The sequence below is a fragment of the Myotis myotis genome, unplaced genomic scaffold (assembly GCF_014108235.1).
Source record: "Myotis myotis isolate mMyoMyo1 unplaced genomic scaffold, mMyoMyo1.p scaffold_m19_p_6, whole genome shotgun sequence".
NCBI classification, from domain to species: Eukaryota; Metazoa; Chordata; class Mammalia; order Chiroptera; family Vespertilionidae; genus Myotis; species Myotis myotis.
Window position 1 is genome coordinate 23,785,138 of NW_023416368.1, and position 27,433 is coordinate 23,812,570.

The 27,433-nt window shown below is 43.1% G+C and overlaps 1 protein-coding gene across 3 annotated transcripts in view; it reads left to right on the forward strand.

Moving 5' to 3' along the window:
* The window catches only part of PPP2R2B (protein phosphatase 2 regulatory subunit Bbeta), a 376,594-nt gene that overhangs the window by 14,518 nt on the left and 334,643 nt on the right, over nt 1-27,433 (forward strand). Inside the window, exon 1 of one of the 3 annotated variants that reach the window (XM_036313814.1) lies at nt 15,020-15,416. The exons of the other annotated variants lie outside the window; for them this stretch is intronic. Coding sequence (XP_036169707.1) covers nt 15,338-15,416 — 79 coding nt within the window. The 5' untranslated portion in view covers nt 15,020-15,337. Of the gene's footprint in view, nt 1-15,019; nt 15,417-27,433 lie in introns of those variants that run through there. 3 annotated transcript variants of the gene reach the window in all.

A 27,433-nucleotide genomic window follows, 5' to 3' on the forward strand; every position in this document is an offset into this window, starting at 1 on the left:
ATTCATAGCATGTTGGAGTTTGAAGGAAATTGGAAGATTATTTATAATCTCCCCATTTTATAGATGGAGGAACTGGGATACAGGAAGGAAAGTGGACACAAGGAAAGCTTACTCGTCCACATTACCACTCAAGGTCTCCACCACCCAGGACCCCCTGTGACGTTGTGTGGTTACATCAGCTCCCTGATATCCCTACGAGTTAAGAAGTACCATGCCTCTGGGGCCCCTGACCTTTGGCCGCCACACATCTGTTAGATTTCTCTGACTGCATTGTATCAGCCTGTTTTCTTTCACCCAGATGCTGAAATCCTTCCTCCTTGCTTACAAATAGGTGCATAGGTATCAAAGGAAGGAAGGCAGCCCCCCACCCATCCACCCAAAGGCTTCTGTGTGGCTCTTGTCTGACACTCAGGGTAATGGCATTGGTAGTGTTGTGCAGTGCTCTGTAGCTCCTGATGACAACGCTCCTCACCCATCTTCAGCATCTTCTCAAATATCCCACTGACACGCCCCAACTTCTCATGGGCAGGGGTGGCTTGGCAATGGGAATAAATCATGCCCAAGAATGGTTTTCCTGAATTCCAATGAGGGCATTAGGAGAATGGCTGTCTAGCTTGTTTGCCTAATAGAGTGCCTGGCCCTTCTTGAAAATTTGATAAATTGCAAAGTGCATAAAAATTGTAGCCAGCACCAGAACGTACAATATCCCAGGCTCAAGGCCTGTCAGCTACCTTCTAACACCTCACTTCTTAGAAGACGCAGCATGACGCAGTGGCGAGGAGCACAAGCTCCAGAAATGCGCATGCAGGTTAGCACCCCAGTTAGTCTATCTGTGCCTCAGTTTCCCCATCAATAACATAGGAGCAATCATTGAAGCTACTTCAAAGACACTTGTGAGGATGAAATTAGCTAATATATATAGTATTTACAACACACCATGGAATCTAATTGGCATTCAATAAATGCTTGCTTTCTCATTATTAGTAGCAGGACTCGTTTAATCATTATACCAATTTCATGAAGGAGGTATTCTAATACTCAAATTCTGGCTGAAGAAATCGAGATTGGAAAAGCTTAAATGACTTAGTGATTCTTCCAAAGTTATTGTTAGTAGCCAGGAGACATCTGATTTAAACCCAGAAGGTAAACACGAGAGTGAATTCGTGTTTATATGTGGTGGTTCAGAGAGCAGACTTGGGAATCAGGATGTTGAGTTTGAATCTTGGCTGTCATTACCAGTGTGTGCCCTTGAGCAGGTTATTCTGAGCCTTGAGGTACTAAGGATAATAGATCCTGTATCACAGGGATGTTGCAAGACGTAAATGAGATAATGCTTGTTAGCAGTTAGCTCAGGGACCTGCCCTCAGTAGGATCCCCATAAACATTCTTCACTTTTTTGTTACTAGTAGCAGTGGCCCTTGCCAACTCTAGTTACTTCCTTCAAAAGCCCACCCAGGCACTTTAGAGTCACCCTGTGTCTACCTTCCCATCTTCCTTCAGCAAACATGCTCATCTACTTTAAGGCCTATGTCATCCTTCTTCCTAAGTAGCTCAGCCTCTTGAGTCCCTTGACCTCTCTCCAACCCATCCCCACGATCCTAGTTTGGAGGCCATCTTCTCTTCTCTGGATATTGAAGCAGCCTCCTGGGTTTTCTCCATCCTCCGCCTGGTCTTAACCTCCTCCAGTCTGGTCTTCATGCCGTACGTGCAGTAATATATCTAGTGGGCACACATGTCACTTACCTCCCTAAAACCTTCAGTGGCCTTCATTGTTCTTAGGATATTCCCGGCCTTACTGTTTTCCTTTGTGTAATCTGCATTCCATATTCCTTCTCATGCCATATTCCCTCATCTCCAGCACTACACACCTGTGTCTCCTTTTCCAGGAATATTGTTCACCCTATCCCTCCCCGGCAAACCCCTACTCATCATGCAGATCTCAGCTTTGGTTTCGCTTTTCCTAGTAAGACTTCCCTAACCATAAACTCTAAACACACTGGGCTTCTAGAAGGTCCTGGACACTATCCATCATGGCCCTTGACAAATACATGATAATATCCTTGCTCCTTGTGTGTTTCTTCTACTGGAACATAATCTTCCTGAAGACAGGGCCATATCTAATGTGTCTACCGCAGCTACTTGTTATTACAACTACAAGTTGTATAAGAATCCCTAATGCCCAGCACAATGCCTGGCACATAGTGATACTTGACAAATAGTCATTGAACAAGTGCATGCAGGAATGAATGAACACCAGCTTTCCAATCAGCAAAGACCAATAAGACAGAAGACTCGGGAAATTTATTCTAGTGGCTAGAGTGGCATTTCTTGCTGCTTAGTTCAACTCCCTGTCAGTAAAGTTGGTTGATGGGATTCTTTTAAGTTTAAATTACTTATTGCAGAATAATGCTATCACTGTTCAGTGTTCCAGTGTTACTGATTGCCTAAAGACCTAAGCTAGACCAGATGGCAGCAACATTATATTTATTCAAATATTGATTCATAGGATTCATACACCAGCTCTGTGGGTGAGGTGAGGAAACTGACACATGAAGAATTACAGTGAGGACTTAGTTCTCCTTACTTCTAACCAATGTATTACTTGCTGTTTTATGTACAATGAATGTGGCCATTCCCCCAGTGCTAGTCTCTGAGGCCTTATTCCTATAAAGCAGCGATTGTCTCTGTGTGTGGGGAGTGGGGCGAATTTTGCCCCCAGAGGATATTCAGCAATGTCTGGGGACATATTTTATTGTCACAACGAGGGTGGGGAGGGCTTGCTATTGGCATCTAGTGTGTAGAAGAGGCCAGGGATGCTGCTAAACCTCCTGTGATGCATGGGACAGACTCCACCCCATCCTTCACCCCTCCCCCCATACACACGGCAGCCCCACCCCTACCATCAAAGAATTATGCAGCCCCAGATGACAATAGTGCTGAGGCTGAGAAGCACTGCTGTAAAGCAAAGCTCCTGGACTGAAGCAGCCCGGAGGAGCATGAGTGCCAGTCTCTCCAGATGCAGACACTAGTGAGTGCAGAGCTGGTGAAAGGCATGAGCTTGAACTTAAAAATGAACACTCTGCAGGCTGCGGTGCGGTGGGGCCTCCCAGTCTCCCCCGAATGCTAGGCCTTGCCCAGACCTCAAGGGCAGCAGGTGGGACATTTCTCTGCTGCTGCCTCCCGAGAGATTCACTAGGACGGCCTCTCAGAATCAAGGGAAAATGTAGGTTCAAAGTGTTTTCCAGAGAAGGCATTAAACCCCATCACTCAGGGGCCTTTTCTGCCAGAAGCCGGTCCATCCTTGCTGCTTGACACAGTCGCTGCAGGATAGAAACATCTGCATAGCATATGTTTCAAGGGACCTGGCGTATATAGCATACTGTTCTTAATATGTTTGCTCCCCTTAGCGCTGTGTGTTTTAACCAAGATCACCTCTCTGAGAAAGGTTGTTTCCCCAGGTAGGGATTTTTCCCTGAAGTTAGGGAGGGGATGAAGTTAGGCAGGTAGTTAATCACTTTAACTACAAACAATCATGCTTAAGCTACATAATCTTTACTCCCTGGAATGGAGATAAGAAACGCCCTAACCTTTGTAATAGAAATTGACAGGATTAAAATCAACTGGTATAAATACGGATGTAACAAGACAATAAACAGCAGAACCTCTCTGGAGATCCAGACCAGAACTTGGCTGGAGATCCTGGCTGGAGATCCTGGCTAGGCTGCTGATCAACTGAACGCTGTCTCCGTGTCATTCCTTCTTCGCCGACTCCATCTACACCTTTGGGAACCCCTGGACCCGCTGGGGTTGGACCCCGGCATCTGGCGCCCGAACAGGGACCCCTAGGTAAGCCCCACTCTTGGGATGGATAGGACTCCACCGTAGGAAGAGGGTGGATAGTCTTCGCCGACTCCGTCCACACCTTTGGGAACCCCTGGAACAGGATTCCTCTAGGTAAGCCCCCCCCCCCCATTGAGAACCCCCACATTCGGGACGGATAGGACTCCACCAGGGTGCTGCAAACCCCCCTATAGAGGATAAGTAGGGTAAGAAGGTGGATAGTACAGAACTTAGATTGAGAAGATGTGCCATACTGAGTCTAAAGAAAAAAGACTCTGTATTGATCTTTTAACACATATGCTTGCTAGCAGAGGAATTAAGGTTACTCCCAGTCAGACAGAAGTATGTCCATGCTTTTCTGAGGAAGGAAAGGTAAATGTAAGGGCATGGGAGAAGGTAGGCCCAAGGAGCCTTATCCTTAACCCCACTGCAGCCTTTCCACCCCGGGAAAGTGCAGGATTGGCAAGCTCTCCCTGGGGTGATAGATCAGGACTCAGGTAATAGCGGAAAGCGCCAATCCTACTCTTAAAATGGAGACAAGAGAGCATTTGGGGTTTTTCTTTTTAATGCCTGCTTTTAAAAAATAAAAAAGGGGGAATTTGCCGGGAGCCAGTCCATCCTTGCTGTTTCAAGGGACCTGGCATATATGGCATACTGTTCTTAATATGTTTGCTCACCTTCTTGGCACTATGTGTTTTAACCAAGGTCTCTGAGAAAGGTTGTTTCCCCAGGTAGGGATTTTCCCCTGAAGTTAGGGAGGGAATAAAACCTCTTAACTAAGTGCCAGGTGGGTAATTAATCACTTTAACTACGATCAATCATGCTTAAGCCACATAATCTTTACTCCCTGGAATGGAGATAAGAAACGCCCTAACCTTTGTAATAGAGATTGATAGGATTGAATCAACTGGTATAAATACAGATGTAACAAGACAGCAAGACACAGAACTAAGAAGACAGAACCAAGAGAAGACAGAACCTACATACAGAACTTAGAACACAGAACCTACTCAGAACCTAGAGACAGAAGAACTTCGCTGGAGAGAACATGGCAAAAGATCCTGGACTGAACCTGACTACAGAAATTGGCAAGAGAACCTGACTAGAACCTGGTGACTGAACCTGGCTGGAGAACCTAGCGAGGGAACATGGCTACAGAACCTGGCTGGAGAACCTGGAGAACCTAGCAAGAGAACATGGACACAGAACCTGGCTGGAGATCCTAGGCAGAACCTCTCTGGAGATCCAGACCAGATCCTGGCTGGAGATCCTGGCTAGGCTGCTGATCAACTGAACGCTGTCTCCATGTCATTCCTTCTTCGCCGACTCCATCTACACCTTTGGGGACCCCTGGACCCGCTGGGGCTGGACCCCATCACTTTTCTTGCATGACTAAAGGATGGCCAAAGGGTCAGAAAACGAAGATCTTGCCTCCTGGATTTATGCACCGGGTTGCCTTACAATCCTCCAATGTTCTCATCTGTCCAAAACAGAATAGCTGCCAAGTAGTGGGGAATAGAGCCAAAATAGATAGCATGGTCGGAGAAATCCTTAAAAATGTATTGTTATTATCTCAGCATATTGATTCCTTTTCCTATCATTCACGCTTTAATTAAAAGCCAGAGAGGAGCAGGAGGGAAGCCTTTTGAGGAATTGTAATACATTCTGGACTTACTTGGAAATGCTTTCTTCTTGCAAAGGCCTAAAGGTATTAAACAGACTGAAAAAATGGGCTGCTCTTTGTCCAGTTTGAACAAGAGACGTCGAAGTCCACCATTTCCACATCAAAGTTGTGTAGTGCATATCCCAGACATACAGGAATCTGCTTTATATATTTATTTTTATTTTTGGTAAATCCTCACCCAAGGATATTTTTCCATTGATTTTTAGAGAGTGGAAGGGAGGGGGAGAGACAGAGAGAAACATTGATGTGAGTGACACATCAATTGGTTGCCTCCTGCACACCCCAACCAGGGCCAGGGATCAAGCCTGCAACCAAGATACATGCCCTTGACCAGAATCCAACCTGGGACCCTTCAATCCTCAGGCTGACGCTCTATCCACTGAGCCAAACTGGCTAGGGCTGCTATATATATTTAAATATGTTTTATGATTCCCTTAATCTAGAGTAAATAGGGGGGAAAGTGAATTTGAGTTGAATACAGTAAAAATGGAAGAAAATATAATATTATTGTTTCCATGTTCATAAAGGAGCATTAAGAAACATCTTACAAGGAGTTACATAGACTGACTAATAAATTGAAGTACTCTTACTTCCTGACAAAATGTGCTCCCCACTCACATTTCCACAGGTTCAACATTTCCCTGTCCTTCAAAGACTATCTCAAATGCCACCACCTCTAGAAGTCTTCTTGGAATCTGACCCAATGGCCCATTCACTCTTTTATCTCTTACCTCCCTGCTCACCTTTATATGCTGTGCCTTCTACATTTCTCCACCCCCATAGTCCTTGGCGCTGTGTGTTAGAAGTAGTAAACCTTCAATGCATAGTGGGTTTCTAGAGGCATTGATAGGTAGGTGCATGGGTTTGGTTAGAATTCCCCCCTCATAATTATACCAGTCACTAGCAAAACCTTTCTTTCAAATAGTTCAGAAGTGAACTTGGCCAGCCCTAATCCAATGCCTACAAGTTCCAAATAAGTAGACACAGACGTGTAGTCTCATTCCAAGTGCTCTGTCCTACACTACAGGGGACAGAATGTCAAGATCCAGTAGCCCAGCCGAACCGGTTTGGCTCAGTGGATAGTGCGTCGGCCTGCGGACTGAAGGGTCCCAGGTTCGATTCCGGTCAAGAGCATGTACCTTGGTTGTGGGCACATCTCCAGTGGGGAGCTGATCGATGTTTCTCTCTCATCGATGTTTCTAACTCTCTATCCCTCTCCCTTCTTCTCTGTAAAAAATCAATAATATATATATATATATAAAAAAATTCCAGTAGCCCAGAAAGAGCTCAGCGTGGGGGCAGGAGTGAGGAGTCTGAACTGAAATCCTAGCTCCTCCATTGCTTGAACTTGACAAGTTAATTAACATCTCTGTGCAAATTTCATCATATATAAACATAAAAATGATATGTACCTTATTATAAGTTTTACAAAAGGATTGAATGAGATCCTTTACGTAAAGGGGTTAGCAGAGTGACTAGAGCTAGTAAGAACTCAGATTTGGTAGTTACTATTATTAGTATTGTTGCCACCATCTATTAAAATCAAGTCATATTTCTATGTCGTAGACTCTTAAAAAAATAAATTGTCTATTGGCATCTCTTTATAAATTTGTCTCCTTTTTGGTGGCACTGTGAGCGTTAGTATACAAAATTTGGTAGAAAACTTGCTTGGCTTATTTTGTTTTCAGATCACAGTCTTTTCAATGAGAGCCAAAATTGGTTGTAACCAACTAGGTTTTGCTTCTTCCTTTGTTGCATGGAACCATCTGCTTACATTGAGCCCGTTCTTCATCCTCAAAGTTCTTTTTAGTCTTATCTGTAGCTACCCACTTCTTACTTGCTTTCGTCGTATGCCAGGAGAGCTGGCTGAGCGATCAGTCCAGACTGCCAATCAAAAATGTGAATTATTAATATTGAGTCATCCCTGCTTTCCTGTGCAAATGCTACTCACAAAATGACTTTGTAATGCACTGCTGGATTCAACTTGTTAAAATTTTATTTAGAATTTTAGCATTTATATTCATAAGTAATATGACATTTTATCTCCATTCAATTCAGTGTTATTTTAGACTCTTAAAATGAATTGGATAGCTTTTCAGCTTTCATAAGTTGTAGAAAAAATTTAAAGGCTTAATAGAAGCTCCTTTTGTTTCTAATTGTTTTGTAAAATTAATTATTTTTTACTTGGTTGGTTTTGGGGACCTGGGCTTTTATTACTGGTTTCTAATTTTATTACATTGGAATTTATTGGAATGTTCTTTTTAGCCTTATACATGGTCAATTTTGTGATAGTTCCTATATGTAGTTAATATGTATTTGCTCTATATCTTGGATTCAAGGTTTTATTTATACGTATTTACCAATTTATTTTCAACTCTTAATGAAAAAAGAAACGTGAATCAAATCTCTACTGACCTCTCAGCTAGGTCTGGGGATGCAACAGTGAGCAAGGCAACACCGTCTGTGTCCCACCGAATTTAGAGTAAATCAGTGAAGCAAATATTAAGTAATTATTGCTGTAGAATAATGAAATAGTTAATTAAATTAGAAGAGGAAATTACTCTGAAGGTAAATTGCAGGCTGTGGTGGGTTGAATGAGGAGACCAAAACCATTTCTTGGCCAGAAACTGATATTTCAGGCCTCAGCTGCAATGTCCTCTCCTCAGAGCAGCCTTTCCTGACCATCCAATCAGAGCAGTTACTCTCTACCACATCCCCCATTTTATTTTCTTTATTCGACTTATTTTTTTAATTGAGGTATACTTGACATATAACTTGATATTAGTTTCAGGTGTACAATATAATGAATTGATGTCTGTATATATTGTGAAGTGATATCATAATAAGACTAGTTAACATCCATCATTATATATAGTTTTCTTTTGTGATGAGAACTTTTATCTGTTCTCGTAGCAATGTCCAAATATGCAATACAATATTACTTTTTTTGAAATTCAGAAAACATTTTTATTGCTTCTTAGTGAGAGAGAAGAAGGAAGAGAGAGAGAGAGAGAGAGAGAGAGAGAGAGAGAGAGAGAGAGAGAGAAACATTGATTTGTTGTTCCACTTATTTATGGATTCATTGGTTGATTCATGTATGTTTTCTGACTGGGGATGGAACCCACAACCTTGGCATATTGGGACGAGGTTCTAACCAACTGAGCTACATGGCCAAGGCTGGACAACACAATATTATTAACTATAGTCACCATTCTGTACATTACATGGCTTATTTATTTTATAACTAGAAGTTCATAACTTTTGACCTCCTTCACCCATTTTATACACCCCTCACACCTGCCTCTGAAAACCACCAGTCTGTTCTCTGAATCTATGAACTTGAGTGTCTTTGTTTTGTTATTGTTTTTAGATTCCATATATAGGTGAGATTTTATTGTATTTATCTTTTTTATATATTTTTTTAAATCCTCATCTGAGGACATGCTTAGAGAGAAAGAGATAGAGGAGGAGGAGGAGGAGGAGGAGGAGGAGGAGGAGGAGGAGGAGGAGGAGGAGGAGGAGGAGAAGAAGAAGAAGAAGAAGAAGAAGAAGAAGAAGAAGAAGAAGAAGAAGAAGAAGAAGAAGAAGAAAAAGAGAGAGAGAGAGAGAGAGAGAGAGAGAGAGAGAGAGAGAGAGAGAGAGAGAGAGAGACATTAATGTGAGAGAGAAATATCAGTTGGTTGCCTTCTGTATATGCCCCAACCTGGGGACTGAACTGGCAACCTTTCCATGCACATGATGATGCTCAACCGAGCTACCCCAGATGGGCATATGGTGTTTGTCTTTCTCTGTCTTATTTCACTTAGCATAACACCTTCAAGTTCCATCCAGATAGTAGCAAATGGAAGAATTTTATTCTTTTTAATGGCTGAATAATATTCCATTATATGTATGATGCATTTTCTTTACCTATTCATCCATTACTGGACAGTTTTTTTTTCCATATCTTGGCTATTATAAATCATGCTGCCTATGTCTTTTTGAGTTAGTGTTTTTGTGGGGTTTTTTAGATAAATAACCAGGAGTTGAATTGCTAGATCATTATTTTCTCACTACCATCTGAAAAAGCCTTGCTGATGCGATGTTCACTTGTTGACTGTCTATCTCCTTTTTGTAGAATATAAACTCAGTGAGCTAAATGTCAATCTATTATTTACTGCTGTATCTCCAATATCAAGAAGCAAGCGTTTGATAACTACTAAAAACATATTGTATGAATGGGTGGAAGAACTCACCAAAAAGAGGCTCCTTTTCATCCAGATCAGAATGTACCAAGTTGTGAATTTCACAGCCTGGCTGGAGAGTGGTGGGAGAATGATACAAGTCATGTCAGAATTCTCCTGTTCAGTTCAGCTCCATTCAATCCGGCACAGAGCTATTGATTCCTATTGTGCACCAGGCAGTGAGCCTCACACTCTGGAGTCAGCAGAGAAAAATCAAAGTTCTGCCCTCCTGCCACTTGGAGTCCTGCATGGGAGTTATATTCTTACCAGCAATTAGCAAAGTATTTGAATAGTACTTATGTCACACAGAATTGTAAGCGTTTTATTTATTCCTCACCACAGCCCTATCTGTTAAGAATGATCACTGTACCCAAAGAAGAAGATGGGTATTTATGTATCTACCTGTTTTACTATGTATTGTTAGCACCATGTATTTCTTTTATATTTTTGTATATGGTTTGCTTAGTGCCTGGCATAAGTAGATGCTCAATAAATAGATTTAATAATGAATGAGTGTTTTTAAAGGGGAGGATGGTGTTTGAGAGTTTGTAGCAGGGGGATATGACCCATATCCTGAGGCATTAAGAGATTCAGAAGTATGCATTGGTTGTTACAGAATAGTCATGGGGGTGTAAAATAGCGCAAGAGAATATAGTCAATAATATTTTAATAACTAGGTATGTGTCAGATGGGGGCAAGATTTATCGGGATGATCACTTAGTAAGTTATATAATGTCTCATCACTGGGTGTACATCTGAAACTAATATTGTGTGTCAACTGTAATTGAAAAGTAAAAAATGATTTGAATTTTAAAGACAGAAACTCCTCCCTGAAGATGTGAGATTTTATTTAAGACTTGAAAATGAATAAAAATTTGCTTTGCTTTGATGAGAGTGAAGCCTGGGCAGGCTCATCCTGACTGATCTTAAATAAGCTACAGTTTTTCCCCCTGGGATTTAGTTGCGTTCTTAACAAAATGAAAAACTGATGATGAAACTTCCCCAAAGGGGGTTGTGAGAACGTAGCAGAAGGGAACTGATCAGAGTAACTTTCTCATAAGAACCAGACTTGGGTGAAAGCAAGCAGCAGGAATGGCTGGCACCAGTGGGGGGGGGCTGTTGGAAGACGGTGATGCCTGTGGCCTGGGGCAAGGGCTCCAGCTGGGACTTTGAAGGACAGAAGTGATTGCTTGTGATCTCCCAGGAGGTCAGTCTACAGAAAAGCTTGGAACAGCCTGGTCCATAGTGCAGCGCTCAAGGATCTCCCTTTTTTTTCCCATTTGATGTCAGAACCCGGCATGTGGAAGTGATTTGGGAAATTTTTGTCTCTGGGCTCCACCCTGCAGACTCAAGGGCCCTTCTCGCATGGCACCTAAAGTGGGTCACCTTTATCTCTCCCTCCTCCTAGGCTTCTGGTTTCCCTTTCAGAGGCCTGGTTCTGTTCTCGGGCCTCTCTCCAGACCCTCATGCCATTGCCCGGGAGCCTCCTTTCTCCTTAGAAAGAGCCTGCCTCCCTGGGGCCTGGCTCCTATCTGGGATGGCATTAGGTATATGAGCGTCTCATTTCAGTATGGGGGTAATGACTGCTAGCTGTTCATTTGCTATGCCTCCCAGTAGGATAATTGCCTTCTAACAGGAGCTTTTTGTAAGTAATGCCTAATGCAAAAGCAGGGCTCTCTGGCAATGACCTTTGGGGGGCTCTGAATCTTCAGAATCTCTTCCTGCTGCCCAGACCCTCTGATGCTGTGTTAAATAGTTCATTAGTCCTCCTGTTTTCTGGAGCCTGCACTCTTTTAGAGCAGGGAGGGGGCCTGATATCCTCTGTCCCCGTCACTTAGCCTAATGCCTAATATAACATCAGGGTGGCTACAAATGGGTGGACACAAGTGGTGAGGCAAACGATTTAGGACAAGGATATTTGGAAAACTCTGTTACCCTGACACTTCAAGCCAAAGCATGACATTAAATACCTGCCCCCAGAGATTCTCTAACTATAAAGTGCAATCACGTGGGTTGTTAAATATGCAGATTCCTTGTCTATCCCCAGAGAAGGCTATGAACCTGCATTCTTTTTTTTTCTTTATTGATCAAGGTATTACATATGTGTCCCTATCCCCCCATTGCCCTCCCCCTCATGCCCCCACTCCCCTGTTGTCTGTGTCCATTGGTTAGGCTTATATGCATGCACACAAGTCCTTTGGTTGATCTCTCCCCCTTACCCCCACCTTCTTCCCCTACCTTCCCTCTGAGGTTTGACGGTCTGATTGATGCTTCTCTGTCTCTGGATCTGTTCTTGAACCTGCATTCTTTACAAGCTCATCAGCTGAGTCTGCAAAAACACTGGGCCTCCTCTGTGGGCTGTTTGTCTTGGGATAAATGATCATATCCTCTTAGCCCATTTTCTGTTCTGTAAAATGGGGTTGTTCAGAGAATCGCAGTGGAAAAGATGCAGAAGCACACTGAAACAGTAAAAACGGGGCAGGGCAGCCCATTTGCACCAGAATCGCCTGTCCGAGGAGATTTCCCATTTGTTTTTTCTGCCCCTTGCCCATTGTCCATCCAGGTAGATGGGTACTTAGGCCTGGCACTAACTCTGTCATTTTAAGTTGGGATTGGAGAAGATGTTTTCACTGAGGTCAAGAAGTACTGGCTGGTTTGGAGTGGCCCTTTGGAAATTGGGTGCTAGTCCCATTGTTCTTTACTCTCTAATGGAGGAGAAAGGTTTTTTGTTTTGTTTTGTTTTTAGGATTTGGGGAATTTTTTCCTGAGTTCTTTGAAGATAATTGTGGGCAGGAGCATCAGTGATTTTTTTCCCCCTCAGGAAGTATTTATTACGCGCCTACCATTGCCTCAGAAGATATTTACTAAATGCCTATTGGTCATCTGGGACTGAAATATGCAACGTTGAAGAATGTCTATTCATGAGTTCCATATCTTTGCTTGAATGATATATTATTTTTGCTGAAAAGGACGTCCACAAAAGTGCAGCATCTATGAAATGCTGTCTCCCATATATTCTATTCATTCACTCATTCAATCACTTACTCATTCAACCAACATTGATTGAGTACCAAATTTGTGCCAGGTTCTGGGGGAGGCACTTGGGGTACAAAGATGAATTTAAACATTGATGACACTCCCAAGAAGTTTACAATTTCATTATTTGGACAAGATAGGTGAGTAAATGCAATTAGCTACTGTGACTAAGGGCTGATATTACTGTTCCAGACAATAGCAATTAAAGGAAGCACTTACATTATGCCAGGTACTGTGCTAAACCCTTCATATGAACCATCTTACTTTCCCCTCAAAATATGGTGTAAGATTCTATTATTATTTTTATTAGAGATGTAATGAGGCTTAGAGATGGTAAGTTGCCCAAGGTTACACAGTAAGTCAATATGAAAGGCAGGCTTACCCCCTGGCTAATTGCAGCACCCCCCTCTTAATCACACCTTCTCTTTCCTGCACTGAAGTTGGTGTATGGCCATAGCTCAGAGAAGGCCAACAGAGTAAGAGCAACATTGATGGTGACAGTTTATCAGGTGTGTGCAATGTGCCAGGTGCTCCCTGTGCTTATTGTCTCACTTTACCCAAGAGAACATGAGGAAAACCTTGTTGTTGTTCCCATTTTATAGATGCAGAAACTGAGGCTCATAGGTATTAAAGTTTTGTTCATATCTACCCAACTGATAACCGAATGCATTGGGATTCAAACTTGGGTCAGATTGAGCCCGAAGCCCTCACTCCTACTTTGATTGCTGATCAGAGGTCTACCATTTAGCATCTCTCAGAAAACACCTCTGGTTGTGCTCTTCTGTCATGAGTTTGAATTTACATAACCAAGCAGACCATTTAGGCATTATTTGAACAGCACCTTATTTGGGATGGACCACCCTTGCTAGGTCTTTGGATCTATGGAAGTGATGAGTTACATGATTATCAATGGGTTAAATGCCCTCTCCTTACCAGCAGTTGTCATCATATCACAATGGTCCAGAAGTCAGAGAGAGAGAGAGAGAGAGAGAGAGAGAGAGAGAGAGAGAGAGAGGGAATATATATTGGTGGAAGAGTTAATTTATATGGCTCTAAGTTCTTGCTCTCTTAGGCAGACCAACGCATGCGATACTGGCAAGTATTTTTGTAAAGAGCAGATATTATAAAGGCTTACAAATTATTAAGATTTCAAGACACACTTTTTAATTAAATCTTATTTTTAAAAATCTCACTCCAGGGAATATTGGTTTTCTTTTACAGAACATTTAAATCATTTCCTTGGGGCCCTAAATGCAGCACAGAAGACATTTGCCTCTTTCTCTTCATCATATACAACAGGGTCTTTGACAGCACTTATAAATCCCAAACCCGAGGGAGCCTCATGCTCACCTTCCAGTGGTAACATTCCCAAAGTCATTACTATCTCATGGGTCAAAACCAAACCTGCTTCCCAATCCAAATTACTCACATTTGGTGATGGTTCATGTCCTTTAATATTCTCTCTCTCTCTCTCTCTCTCTCTCTCTCTCTCTCTCTCTCTCTCCCTCCCTCCCTCCCTCCCTCCCTCTCTCCCTCCCTCTCTCCCTCCCTCCCTCTCTCCCTCCCTCCCTCTCTCCCTCCCTCCCTCACATATTTGCAATCTCAGTGGGAGTCTCTCTCATTTGCAATCTCAGTGCGAGTTTTGTCAAAGTTGTGTAATCCCTGATCAACTTACTTTTTCCATGTTTCTATGTGCCATCAGGGTACTTGGAGTGTGGGAAGGGTCAGTTCTCTTGGGTTTAGTCTCTATTGTTGTGCTGTGTCTTTAAACTTGTACAGCAAATAACCCAGAACCAAGTGGTTTCCTCGGTGTGAGGGTCAGCAGGAAGAAAAAAAAAGCTGTAGTGGAACACAGAATCTGTCTGTGTTAGCCCTCTGTCACCGGCTACTCAACCCAGCTTTCGGCTTCACCTAAATGATAAATGGTCCTATTGTTTGGGTTTCGTATTAAAAAAAAATAGAGCTAAATCTAGATTAGGCAAGGACAGAGACCCATTTCATTGCGCTGTACTTTAATATTCCTGAGACCCATGGCATTGCGGGTGGCTCCTTTTAACAGCCATCCCTCTCCAGGGCAGAACACTGTGCTGTCTTTGTTTCATCTGATCTTTCCGCTAAATAAGAGATGGTCACTTATCCTCACGACTCCCATCTCCTGCTGGATTTCTATTGCTAGAAGAGAGACTGACCACACGGGGAAAGGTAGAGGCTTCAGGCAGGGCAGTTCCGCGTGTGTTTACAGGCAGCACTGACTTACTCAGCAAATCCTGCTCGGAGGAGCTGCGGCCAATGAAGAGCCTATATCCCGGCTTGCTTGGGGGCTTCTGAGTTTGAGCTGCATGCAGAAATGTAAGGCAGTGCTTCCTGGCGCTGATGGCAAAATGGGACCCAGCTCCAGTCCTTCCTCGGGCTGCCCAGCTCTGCAGATCTGGGAGAGAACCTACATACACATATTGGTGATGTAGCCAGCTTTAAAGGCCAGCAGAATCCTGATGGATTCGGGAGACTGGTTTGTTCTTTAGCTTTTTATTTTTTATTTTGTATTTGTTGGAAGATGAAATGCTTCTCTCGTTACCTGCCTTACATCTTCAGACCTCCGAATACCATCCTCTCCTCCAGCTGCCACACGGAAGGTACAGACCAGAGAGGGAGAGTGTCTGGGTGGGTGGGAAAAAGTGGGCTGGTATATGACTTCCCACAGGCTCTGCCGATGCCGTTTTCTGTAGCTACTAGATGACTGTCGTTCCTGGCAAAAGCTGGGAGCTGACAGCTTAGATCTGCTTCTAGAATCACTCTGTCTTCTTACGAGGAAAGGGGAGTCTTTTCTGAAGAGCAGGATAATGTTGCAAAGGTGATCTCAAAGCTGATACAGCTGATGAGAAAAATAATCAGAAACGTTCTGCCAGTTTCCCTTGTTCTACTTAACATGCAAACAAGTAATTGGAACTAATGTTAAGGGGGAAAAATTTGCTGTAGGTACTGCCACGTATGTTTATCCAAGCTCTCTGTTTTTGTCACTGTCTGTTTAATAACTTGGTGCCTGCCCAAGAAAGCAATTAGCAAAATAGAATTAGCTCACTCCACGACTGTGGAGTGCCGATTGTCGGATTGGTTTGCTGCGAGTCTGTACTTGGGTTGCAGAGCAGGGAGAACACAGCTCACTTTCAGCACTTGCTGGGAATGTGGTTTGGGGGGGAGGGGGGGCGGGGGTCCAGAGTTAGGGCCTTAACATGAGGATGAACTGAGCCTTATGCAAACGGTCCCCCGTACCTGGTCCTGCTGCCTTCTAACCTAGCATGATATGCGCGCGCGCGCGCGCGTGTGTGTGTGTGTGTGTGTGTGTGTGTGTGTGTGTGTATGTGTGTGTGTGTGTGTGTGTGTGTGTGTGTGCACTTTCTCTCTCTCTCTCTCTCTCTCTCTCTCTCTCTCTCTCTCTCTCTCTCTCTCCCTCTCTCTCTCTCTCTCTCTCTCTCTCTCTCTGTTCCTTGTATACATTCTGGCCACTCGCCTTGCACTGAGCACTGCAGGTTTCAGAATTTCTAGAGTCATTAGCTGCTCGTGCATCTTGTGTATATGATTTTCCTGTTTCTTTTGATCTGGCACATCCCTGGGAAAAGAGCAGTTTCAAGATAAGCAACTGGCTGGCTGTTTTTCAGCCGTGGGGGTTGTCCTACAAGAGGTACTGGATTGAAGAGGCCCGACCCGTGATGGTGAGGGGCTGCCACACTCCTCCGAAACTGAGCTCGTGGTTGTCACCCACAGAGCAGGAGCCTGGGGTTGGGGGCTGTGTATATAAAGTGAGAGGAGCATTTATTATACCAGAAGGTGATTTTCAATCAGTACCCCTGGGAAAAGACAGTAGACATTTGGGATCACCCTTAAATTGAGGCTGAAGATGGTATTTCATAAACATTGCTATTGCATAGATTTTTTTCCAATTCGATATTTCCCTTAAAAATGTTATTGGTGTCTAAAGGAAATGATCCATTGGGAGATCTTTCTTCCCCCATGGAGAGGAACTTAGTAAGTCCCTATGAGTCTGGGGGAAAGGTGGCGGGTAGCAGGGGTAGAAATCTCCAGGGGAGCTTTCCAAATACGAAAGACCTAAACTCATGTAGGGAGCTACCTTGATAACTTGTCTGCTGTTTCTGATCAGTTCCCTGTCCTGTCCTCCCAGTGTAGACTTTGAGGACACAAACACATGGTCTCCTCAATTGCTATTTTGGATATTAACCAAACTAAAGATCATCCCTCACAGAGACAAAAACACCACAGTAAGAACTTTCTTGGACTGTTTTTCAATCATATTTAACTGATTTATTCCATCAAAATAAAAATTCCATTTTATTCATGTCAAAACAACCTCTGATTCAACAACTATCACCAGATTTAGGAGTGGGAAGTGAAGGGACATGTCTTTAAATTTGTTATAAACCCAATTAAGGCTATAGGCAAGGGTAATAGCATCTGTCAAACACTGACATCATGGAGGAGGCCTGGGCTTAGTGGAAAGGCATGAGGTAAATACCAGGCAAGCAGGGCCAAGTCATGTAATGGCTCTGCCCAATTTTATCCATAAAATGGAAATAAAAAGACCTACTCCCAGGATGCTGAGAATTAAATATGATAAAAGTTCTCCATAGAGCTCATCTGATAGAGGTTACCTGTTTTTGAGTCCCATGCCCCATGCATTTTCTTAGATATCTGTTTTCTTTATTTATTACACTATCTTTAGCAATGAGTCATTTTCTCAAATACATCACAGTGTCACTAGAAACTAGTTACACTTACTTAGAGTTTGTCTGAGGAGGAAAATATGTCAGAATGAATCTGAGTTTGCATTTTTCTTTTCATGTCATTAGCAATCTTGTCACTGTGTAGTCTATGCTGGAAAAGTTATGGCTGTGAACTTCATATTTTATTTAATTGAAGAAGTGGAGAATGATTTGCATATATCCCTGTGAAAATTAAATAAGTACAAATGACTCAAACAATCTTAAAAGTAATTCTAGAATAATTTTAAGAGCTTCCACAATTCCTGGGTTTCTTAGGGGGTGGAACATCCTACTTAAAAGACTTGGGTTGTCCTCTCAGCTTTGTCTTGACATTGTTTTTTCAACACAGGAAGATTACAGGCTTTGAATCCTAGCTCTGCCACATACCACCTGAGTGATGGTCAGCAGTTATTTACCCTCTCTGTGCCTCAGTTTTCCATTTGTAATACATGGGTAATCATACTCCAGTGGGTGGTTACAAAGAAATACATTCACATTTGTATGACACAGGGTGATGATGGTGATGATGATAATCAGCCTTCACTGTACAGTACATACTGTGTCCAAGACATGATCTAAGCATGTCATATATAGTGACACATTTGTACATAGGGTAAATCAACAATATGGAGTCTATAAGCATGAGTTCTTTTTCTCATACCTCAAGCCTGTTTCCTCATCTGTCAGATAGAGTTGATTCTCCATATTGTAGTCAAAATGATTTTAATAATATAATCATGCTACCACCTCAGCCCCTCAAACACAAACACACTTGCGATTAGCACAGCCGTGGGCAAACTACAGCCCGCGGGCTGGATCTGGCCCGTTTGAAATGAATAAAACTAAAAAAAAAAAAGACCGTACCCTTTTATGTAATGATGTTTACTTTGAATTTATATTAGTTCACACAAACACTCCATCGATGCTTTTGTTCCGGCCCTCTGGTCCAGTTTAAGAACCCATTGTGGCCCTTGAGTCAAAAAGTTTGCCCACCCCTGGTTTAGCACCTCCCCATGGCTTCCCATCGCCTACCAAGCCCTGCATATTCTGGCCCCTGCCTGACTTCCTGCCTGGCCTCCAGGCACACAGGCCTTCTTTGGTTTCTCAGTATTTTCCCTCCAACCACAGTCTTTGGAGATGCTCCTCTCTTCCCGCAGCCCCATTTCTTGTTAATTGTAGCCCTGAACTCTTAGCTCAAGCTGAGAAGCCATCCCTGACCCTCAGCCGATCACAGCTCTTCAAGAACTGGGTTGCTTACTTCAGTGGACCTACTCTAGTTTGTTGATTATGAATAGACTCATGTAACCGTTTCATTAACATCCATCTCCCTGCTGGACCAAAAGCTTCATGGGAGCAGGACCCACATGTAAATTTGCTCTCTCTTGTGCCCCCAGCACTAGAACAACACCAAGTAGTTCATAAGCACTTCAGACATTTTTATTGAATGAGAAGATGACAAATACCAAGGCTGTGGTAGGGAAAACTTAAAAACAAATGTGAAAAACATTCTGCAAGATGTTAGCTCCCACATGAGTGCCAGTTGTATCAACCATTGCTGGTTGGGAACTTTCTGAGGCCATACTTGAGGGGACTAGTTTTATCACCATGCTCTATTTTAACTTGAAATAAAAAGATGCAAACAGAAAAAAAAGAAAGGACAACTAGATCATACTAATGCACGAACAGGGCTTTGGGAAGACATTTGGCCTGTCTTCCTTCTCTGTGGACCTCATTAAGGGAGCACAGAACTTCCTTCCCCGGGTGGGGAAGGATTCAACCAGCAAAATGATTTCAGGATTCAAAGAACAGCCAAAAAGGACAGGACAGAGAGGATGGGGGAACCCACAGCAACGAGAGAGCTGTGAAATCTGAGGAACCTTGCCTGATACTGACCAGTGGGCCTAATTTGGCACCAGACCTTCTTGCAGGCCAGCTAACAGATGACTAGAGGCACTTTCTTGTCCTAAAGGGACAAGGGTGATGTGCCTGGCCACGTGCCATTTCCTCTCCCTGCATTATCTTTGCTGTGTTTCTATGCTGTGACCCCCTACTTGACCTTTAGAACTCAGCTCAAGCCTTTCTAGGAAGCCTCGCTCTGCAGCGCCAAAGATGGAGTGTTTGTGATGAGTCACACAGTCATAGTGGGAAGAAGAAATGTGAGGGAGAAGCAGAGAGGCACCACCAGGCTCGTGGGTCCCTGGCTGTGGGCTGAGGGCCGTGCCTGTGCAGTCTCATCTGCTCCTCACACAATGTCTGTCTGTACCAGATGCTGTCATCTCCACGTGACACACCTGACTTGCCGGAGCCACAGTTAGGAAAGCGGCAGAGGGAAGACTCCAGTCCAAACTATCTGAATCAAACATCAATGCCCTTAACCTTTACGTTGAACATTTATTTCTGAGTATTACTGTGAAAACAGCCTTCGGATTATATATCGAAACAGTCTATTTACATGTCTATCTCCTGGTGGCCAGGAGCAGCCCGGGCCCAGGGATTCCGCCCTGTTGGTTTTCTGTTTCTGCATCCTGCTTAGCACAGAGCTGTATTCTGCACAGATGCTCAAGACATTCTTCTTAAATGAAGGATTGGATGAGAGAGTGAATATACAAACTCATCTGTCTCTATCAGTCATGCTCCTTCCAGAGGGGGAAACTTCTGGAGGCAGAATATTTTCCAAAGACCCCCAAAAGCAGGCTTGCTGGAAGTCTACACACACACACACACACACACACACACACACACACGGAAAATACACATTTTTCTAACTCATTATTATGCATAAATAATAATAAAAAATAATAAGTAAAGCTTACAATGCTCACTACCTGCTAGGCACAATTGCACTGTGTATATGTATATATGTTCCTCACAACAATCCTGTGAGGTCAGTACTGTTATTATCTTCATTTTATATATGAGGAAACCAAGACACAGAGAAGTTAGGTAACTTGTCCAAGGTCACACAGCTGTTAAGCGCAAGGGTTAGGATTAGAACTCATGCAGTCTGGTTCAGAGGTAGATACTAAGAAAGAATTTATGACTATATTTGTGCCTTGGTACATGTTTATGGAGTTCTTATTTTTCACATTTTTTGAATTCTCTACTCAAGCCCTTCCATGTATTTAGAACCAATCTAGTATTCAGGCCCATGTTAAATGCAGCTTCACTCACAGCTTTCCTTGATTACTCGTTTTCTCATCACCACAAACATACACCAGCATTTAAGGTCTTTCCTAATGCACATCTGTCACATGGAGATAATATTATACCACTGGAAGGGTTGTTGTAAGGATTGAGACAAAATCTTACATTGTCTGACATTGCTTTACATTTGCTTTTTTTTTTTTTTTTTTTTACATTTTTATGTTCAATAGATTAATTGTCCCTACTTTCATCTAAGGCCAACCCTCCACTTGTGAGCGGGATCCCACCCCTGGACCCCTACTCAAGCTCCTCACTCTGCAATTGATCCTCCTCACCCCTGTCTCTGTTGTCACCAAGTCTTTCCTCTCTACAGAATCATTTTTGCAATCCACAAACGTGTATATCTTCTCACTGTAAATACTCATGCTATGCTCCTATGTCCCTCTCCAGCTACTGCCATTGCACCAATGATCACTCTCGTCTTGTTCTTGAAAGAGTTTCTTGTCTTGGTCTCAAGGCCCATACTTTCTCTCTGTTTCCTTCTCCCTCACTGGCTAGTCCTTCTCAGACTTCCCTGCTGATTACTGATCATCTTCCTGAATTGTAAATATTAGAGCCCAGGGCTCAGTCCTCTCCTTAATCTCTGCTTGCTCCTAGGTCAGTGGTAGGCAAACTGCGGCTCTCAAGCCACATGCGGCTCTTTGGCCCCTTGAGTGTGGCTCTTCCTAAGCCTTAGGAGTACCCTAATTAAGTTAATAACAATGTACCTACCTATAAAGTTTAAGTTTTAAAAATTTGGCTCTCAAAAGAAATTTCAATCGTTGTACTGTTGATATTTGGCTCTGTTGACTAATGAGTTTGCCGACCACTGTCCTAGGTGATCTCAGCTAGTCCCCTGGTCTTAAGTATCATCTATTCAACTTATATATCCAGCTCCAACCTCTCACCTAAAATGTAAACTGTACATCCAACTACCTACCCAACATTCCCACTGGAATGCACAATAGAGATCTCAAAACAGAACTGGTTTCCTCTCAGGAAAAACAGTTTATCCAGCATTCGCCTCCAACTCAGTTAAATGAGAACTACATTCTCCTAGTTACTCAAGTCAAAGACCTTGGAGTCATCCTTCATTTCCTTCTTTCTCTCATATCCTTCTTCCAATCCTCTGACCTAATCTAAACATATCAAGAATCCAGTCATGTCTAATCATATCCATCACTCAAATTTCCCTTTATCAGAAAGGCCTTTCTTGGCCTTCCTACCTAAAATCAATCTCTCTCTCTCTCTCTCTCTCTCTCTCTCTCTCGCTCTCGCTCTCGCTCTCGCTCTCTCGCTCTCTCGCTCTTCCCCACCTCCCTCCCTCTCCATCCCCAGTTACTTTTACCCTGCTTTATTTTTACTCCATAGCTTTCATCTTTACCTGACATGTTGTATATCCATTTACTTATTTGTTTCCTATAGTAGGTAGATATTTTAGCCAGTACTTGACTATAGGAAAAGTCATTAAATTTCTTGGGCTTTAGCTTTGTCATCTATAAAACGAGGAATAAAAATGATGCACATATCAAAGAGTTGCTTTGGTGAATAAAAGTGATCATTTATACAAAGTATATAGTGTAGCACCCAGTGCAGATTAAAAGCTCAATATAATAATAGCTGTGGTATTACTAATGTGATGCTTATTGGTGGAGGCCCCAGAAATCAACTTTTGCCTTGTGTACTTTGAACGCTTGATGATGGAAAGAATCCTGGGCCAGTCAACAGATAGATACCTAGATTCTGGTTCTCTTCTGACATCGCTATGCCTTGGGAAACTGTCTAATCCTCCTGGGCCTTGGAGTTCAATGAGAATATCATAAAAGCCAGTGGTGTTGGTGTGAGTTAAGTAATAGTGCTCCTGATAGTCCCCTTCTTGAATTTCCCTTATTAAATCAGAAGCTGGGCGGGATAATCCATTTTTAGGAGGTCCTAGGAAGATCTGTAAGGAACTTAGCATCTGATAAGACATAAGGAGGACAGAAACTAATGTTGAAAAGAGTCTACTGAGAGCCAAGCACTGTCCATGCATTATTACCACCCGGGGTTCATTATAGCAACAATGCTGCGTGGTCGCAACCACAATTTACAGGTGAAGATACTGAGAATGGACTGGAGAGACAAAATATCTGTTTGGAAAAGACTTTGGCTTGGGAATCAGATAAACCAGACTTCCAAATGTGACTAAAATGTTTGTTTTCTCAACTGTAAAACGGAAGTAACACTGCTTTGTGTTCGTGTTTATTGTATGGATTAAAGACACTGAGTGGAATGGGCCTAGTAGCCACTTAGTGAGTGGTATCTTGTACTTATTGTGATAATATCTTTGTCCTGGTCCTACAGTGGTACCACCAAGCTGGACTGGTTGCAGTTCCTAGTTTCCTCGCATTCCATCATGCTCCCATCAAAAAGACATTGTGTTTTTCATTCTTTGATTCTTTCAACCTCTATCACCTTTTCTGGTGCTTGCTCATAATATGCACTGGTCAGCGCCGCTCTGATTTGTGTTTCTGAATTTATTGTTTGTCTTGGGTACTTGTGCCCCAAGGCAATTCCTTCATTTTGACTCAATTTTAGAAATCTAATAGAAAAATCACCGGCAGTGAAATCATCAGCATCGTTAGAGAGACTGGCCCATTAGTTTTCTGAGTCATTGTTTCTTCACTGGCAGATTGAGCTGGGAGAAAAGATGGGCTGAAATGGCCAGGGCCTTTATGTTCACAAGTGTCTGCAAAAGCAGTTAGTAGGAAGAGCATCCAGGAGGCAGAGATGTGGTTTCAAAGATGTGCATGAATACCTCTGGATCCTATTGTTGATACATGGGAGTGTCACCTTTCTAGAATTTTTAGGAGCCAAGTGAATAGTCAGTGAACCTCCTTGAAAGAGAAGTTATTCACGTATTCAAAAAGTTACACCCTGAAGAACATCTCTATGATGTATCAGATATGGTCTAGGCCAGCAGTCGGCAAATCGCGGCTTGCGAGCCACATGCGGCTCTTTGGCCCCTTGAGTGTGGCTCTTCCACAAAATACCACGTGCGGGCACACACGTATAGTGAGATTGAAGTCGGTTTTCGGCCTGGGTGCGGGGGGCGGGGAGGGGGGGGGGCGGAGGGGAGGCGCGCACGTGATTCATGCATGAGTTGAGGATGGGAGAGTTGAAAAGGGTCGACCTCAGCGATCGTACCTCAATCAGACTGAGGATGTTTTTAGCAAAGGCCAGCTTAGGAGTACCCTAATTAAGTTAATAACAATGTACCTACCTATATAGTTTAAGTTTAAAAAATTTGGCCCTCAAAAGAAATTTCAATCGTTGTACTGTTGATATTTGGCCCTGTTAACTAATGAGTTTGCCGACCACTGGCCTAGACCAGTGGTCAAATATCAACAGTACAACGATTGAAATTTCTTTTGAGAGCCAAATTTTTTAAACTTAAACTATATAGGTAGGTACATTGTTATTAACTTAATTAGGGTACTCCTAAGGCTTAGGAAGAGCCACACTCAAGGGGCCAAAGAGCCGCATGTGGCTCGCGAGCTACAAGTTTGCCAACCACGGGTCTAGGCAATGGAGTCACCAGTGGTCAAAATAGATATGGTTCCTGACCTGCTGGAAGACAATTAAGTTAATCAAGTTAATGAAAACTGGCTGGTCCTGCAATAGAGAGGGCATGATATGTATTAGGACAAGGTCTGAGAGAGTTTGGGGATGACTATGAAGGTCAGGACGTCTTCTCTGAAGTGTCATTTGAGCTGAGAGCTGAAGGATAACTAAAACTTAACTGGGCAGAATGAGAGAATTTTCCAGGGGAAGGAGAGGGTGTTTGCAAGGCCCTGTTGCCAGAGGGTTATAGTGAATGGTAGGTCCTCAAGGAGGTCAGTGTGGCTGGAGCATGAGACCAGGGAGTACAGTAAAGAATGAGACTAGAGAGTGGTGTGACCCTGCATGTCTCTGTGATATTAACTATGGAGTTTGGTCTTAATCCAAAGAGCAACTGGAATTTATCAAAGGGTATAAATTTGCAGAAGAAAGTGATCATATTTGCAACATGAGAAGCCTCTTCTGACTACTATGAGAAGAGCTAAGAGGTGGATGGACATATTTCACCGAGTTGGCCACTCAAAGCAGAGCTATGTGCTTGCTAGAAGCAGTCCTTATCATTAAACTGCAGCAGACTCATAGGCGGCAGAGCTAAGTGTGCCCAGAACTCCTCAAGGTGTATTTGCATCTGAATAGAACCATCTTATAAGCGCTAAAACCTGTCCATTGTTTTGACATCCAGACAAAGAAATTTTTCTTCTCAATGAGCAATGGCAGGAACACTCTATGCTCTGTTTGGAGGAGGCAGTAAACATTCCAGGCTTTGAAAAGTAGAGTGAGTTTGCTCTTTCAGGCACAGCACTTGCAAAACACGATATTTAGAAGGAAAAGAAAAGCTTAGGACAAAACCACTGAGAATGCTTTCATCTCATGTTTATTTGGCAAGAAATAGCTGCTGTATCAAAGCGTCTAGATTGAATGGTACATATGCTCTGCGGTGTATATTCACATATAAGCAGCAAGGTGGCCCTGTCAGGAGAAAGTCAATCAAAAATCAGCTTTATGAGCAAAGGTTAGGAAGCCATGTGCTACCTAATTATTAATTCATTTTTTTCAGGGTTCTATAATCTATGTCTAAGCAGGTGGGTGGGAACCTCAAATGTAAATCCCAGTGGAAGCCAAGCAGGTACCATTGGCCAAAAGGGCATGATATTGGCTATCATGAAATTGTGTGTGCCTAAAAGTGGCACAACTCAGTTAAAGACATAGGCTACCTGTGTCCATCCTATGGGAAAGAATCATAGAATTTCTATCTGGAAGAAAAGCTCTGAAACCACTTCATCCAGGGTCCATAAAACCCCTGGCAACATTCCTGAACAAAGTAGTGATGGAGAGCTAGCTCCCTGCCAAAGGTGGCCATTCTCCTTCCAGACAATGCTGACTGTGCCTAGAGCTTGAATCTATTTCTTAGAGTCACCACATCATAAATCTGAGCTTTGTCCTCATAACAGTCCTAGGTGTGTATGAGAATGGTTTTCATGCCCCATGTAGAGTCAAGATCCCAAGTTCCTTCAAGCAGCCTCTTACGACTTCACCGACAGCCAGGGTGATAATAAGGAACATTGAGGTGCCAGGCCCCATTGCTAAGTGTTTTAATGTATTAGCTCATTTAGTTCTCATAGCAATCCAATGAAGAGGAAATTTTCATTATCCCCACTTTACAGATGCAGGCAATGAGGCCCAGAAAATGAAATAACTTGCCCCAAATCACATGGTTAGTTAGTAAGCAGCAGAGGAAGGACTTGAACCCGGGTAGGCTGGCTCCTCTGATATAGAGGGAAAAGCAAAGGCATTGCAGTCACAGTCTTGTCTTTGAATCCAAGTCCCAAATCTTCCCATGGCCAACTGATTGCTCAAGACTAAGCTTCCATGTCTTCATCCATGAGATGATGATCATGGACCCTACCCCAGGGTTATGAGGAGAGTAAATAAAATAACGTATGCAAAGCAGTGCCTTGCACATACTACACTCTCATTTAAGACTCAGGAAGTCCATGTGTGAATAAACCAAGGAAGACTTTCTGGGACTGACTTCCCTGGCAAAGCTTTCTTACTCTTTGCCCCAGCTCTCAAGGAAAATACCTATTTTATGTTGCTCTCAGGAGGTCAGCAAGGAACGGGGAGTCACCACATCAACAAAAGACAATCGACTGAAATAAAGATAATAGTATAATATTTTATCACCACAAAGCATTGCTTCCCTCCCTCCAGTCCAGAGTCTAGAGTATTCTGCAGCCTAGAAATAAAGCAAATAAGCTACTAGGTAGTCGTCATGTGAATTATGTGACTTCTCTGTTCAAACCACTCCAATGGTTTCCCATTTTACTCAGTAAAATCTAAAGTCCTTCCATGGCCAACAAGTCCTAGGGGATTATCTCCTGTAACTTTCCTCTTCAGGAACCACAGTGGCCTCCTCACATTCCTCACACATACCAAGCACATTCCCCTTGGTCCCTGTTCCCTCTGCTGGGAATGTTCTTCCCCCAACTACATGGTTCTCTCCCTCCCATCTTTTTAGTCCTTGCACAGATATCATCCTTCCCCTGGGCCTCCATGCCTACCCAATTGTAAAGGGCGCACCTCCCCAGCACTGCCCACCACCTGGCTTGGTGGATTTTCTCACTGCTTCCTGTGTTCTGTATCTGCACTTGTTTCCCCTCGCTGGACAATAGCCCCATGAGAGCAGGTGCTTTGACTTTTTGCTCACCATTGTATCAGGGACGTAATAGGTGGCGATACATCTTTGTTGAATAAATGGTGAATGGTCATGATTCATAGCAACAGCAGGCAAGTGGGGTGACCCACAAGAGTTTTGCCTTCTCTTAGGACAGTGGTTCCCACGTGTTAGTATACACAAGGATTATCTGCAGCGCTTGGTTTGAAATGCAGCTTTGGGGACTCACACACTGTTCCCTAAAACCTTTTATCAGTACATATTGGGCGGAGCTCAAGAACACACACTTACAAAGCACTCCAGTGCCTGTTGAGGAAAGAACACCAAGGGCAATATTCAAGAAACACCGTGCTAGGATAGCAGAAAGTCAACAACAGAGCAGCAGCAGCACCGAATTTTGCATGGTTTCCTTCCTCCC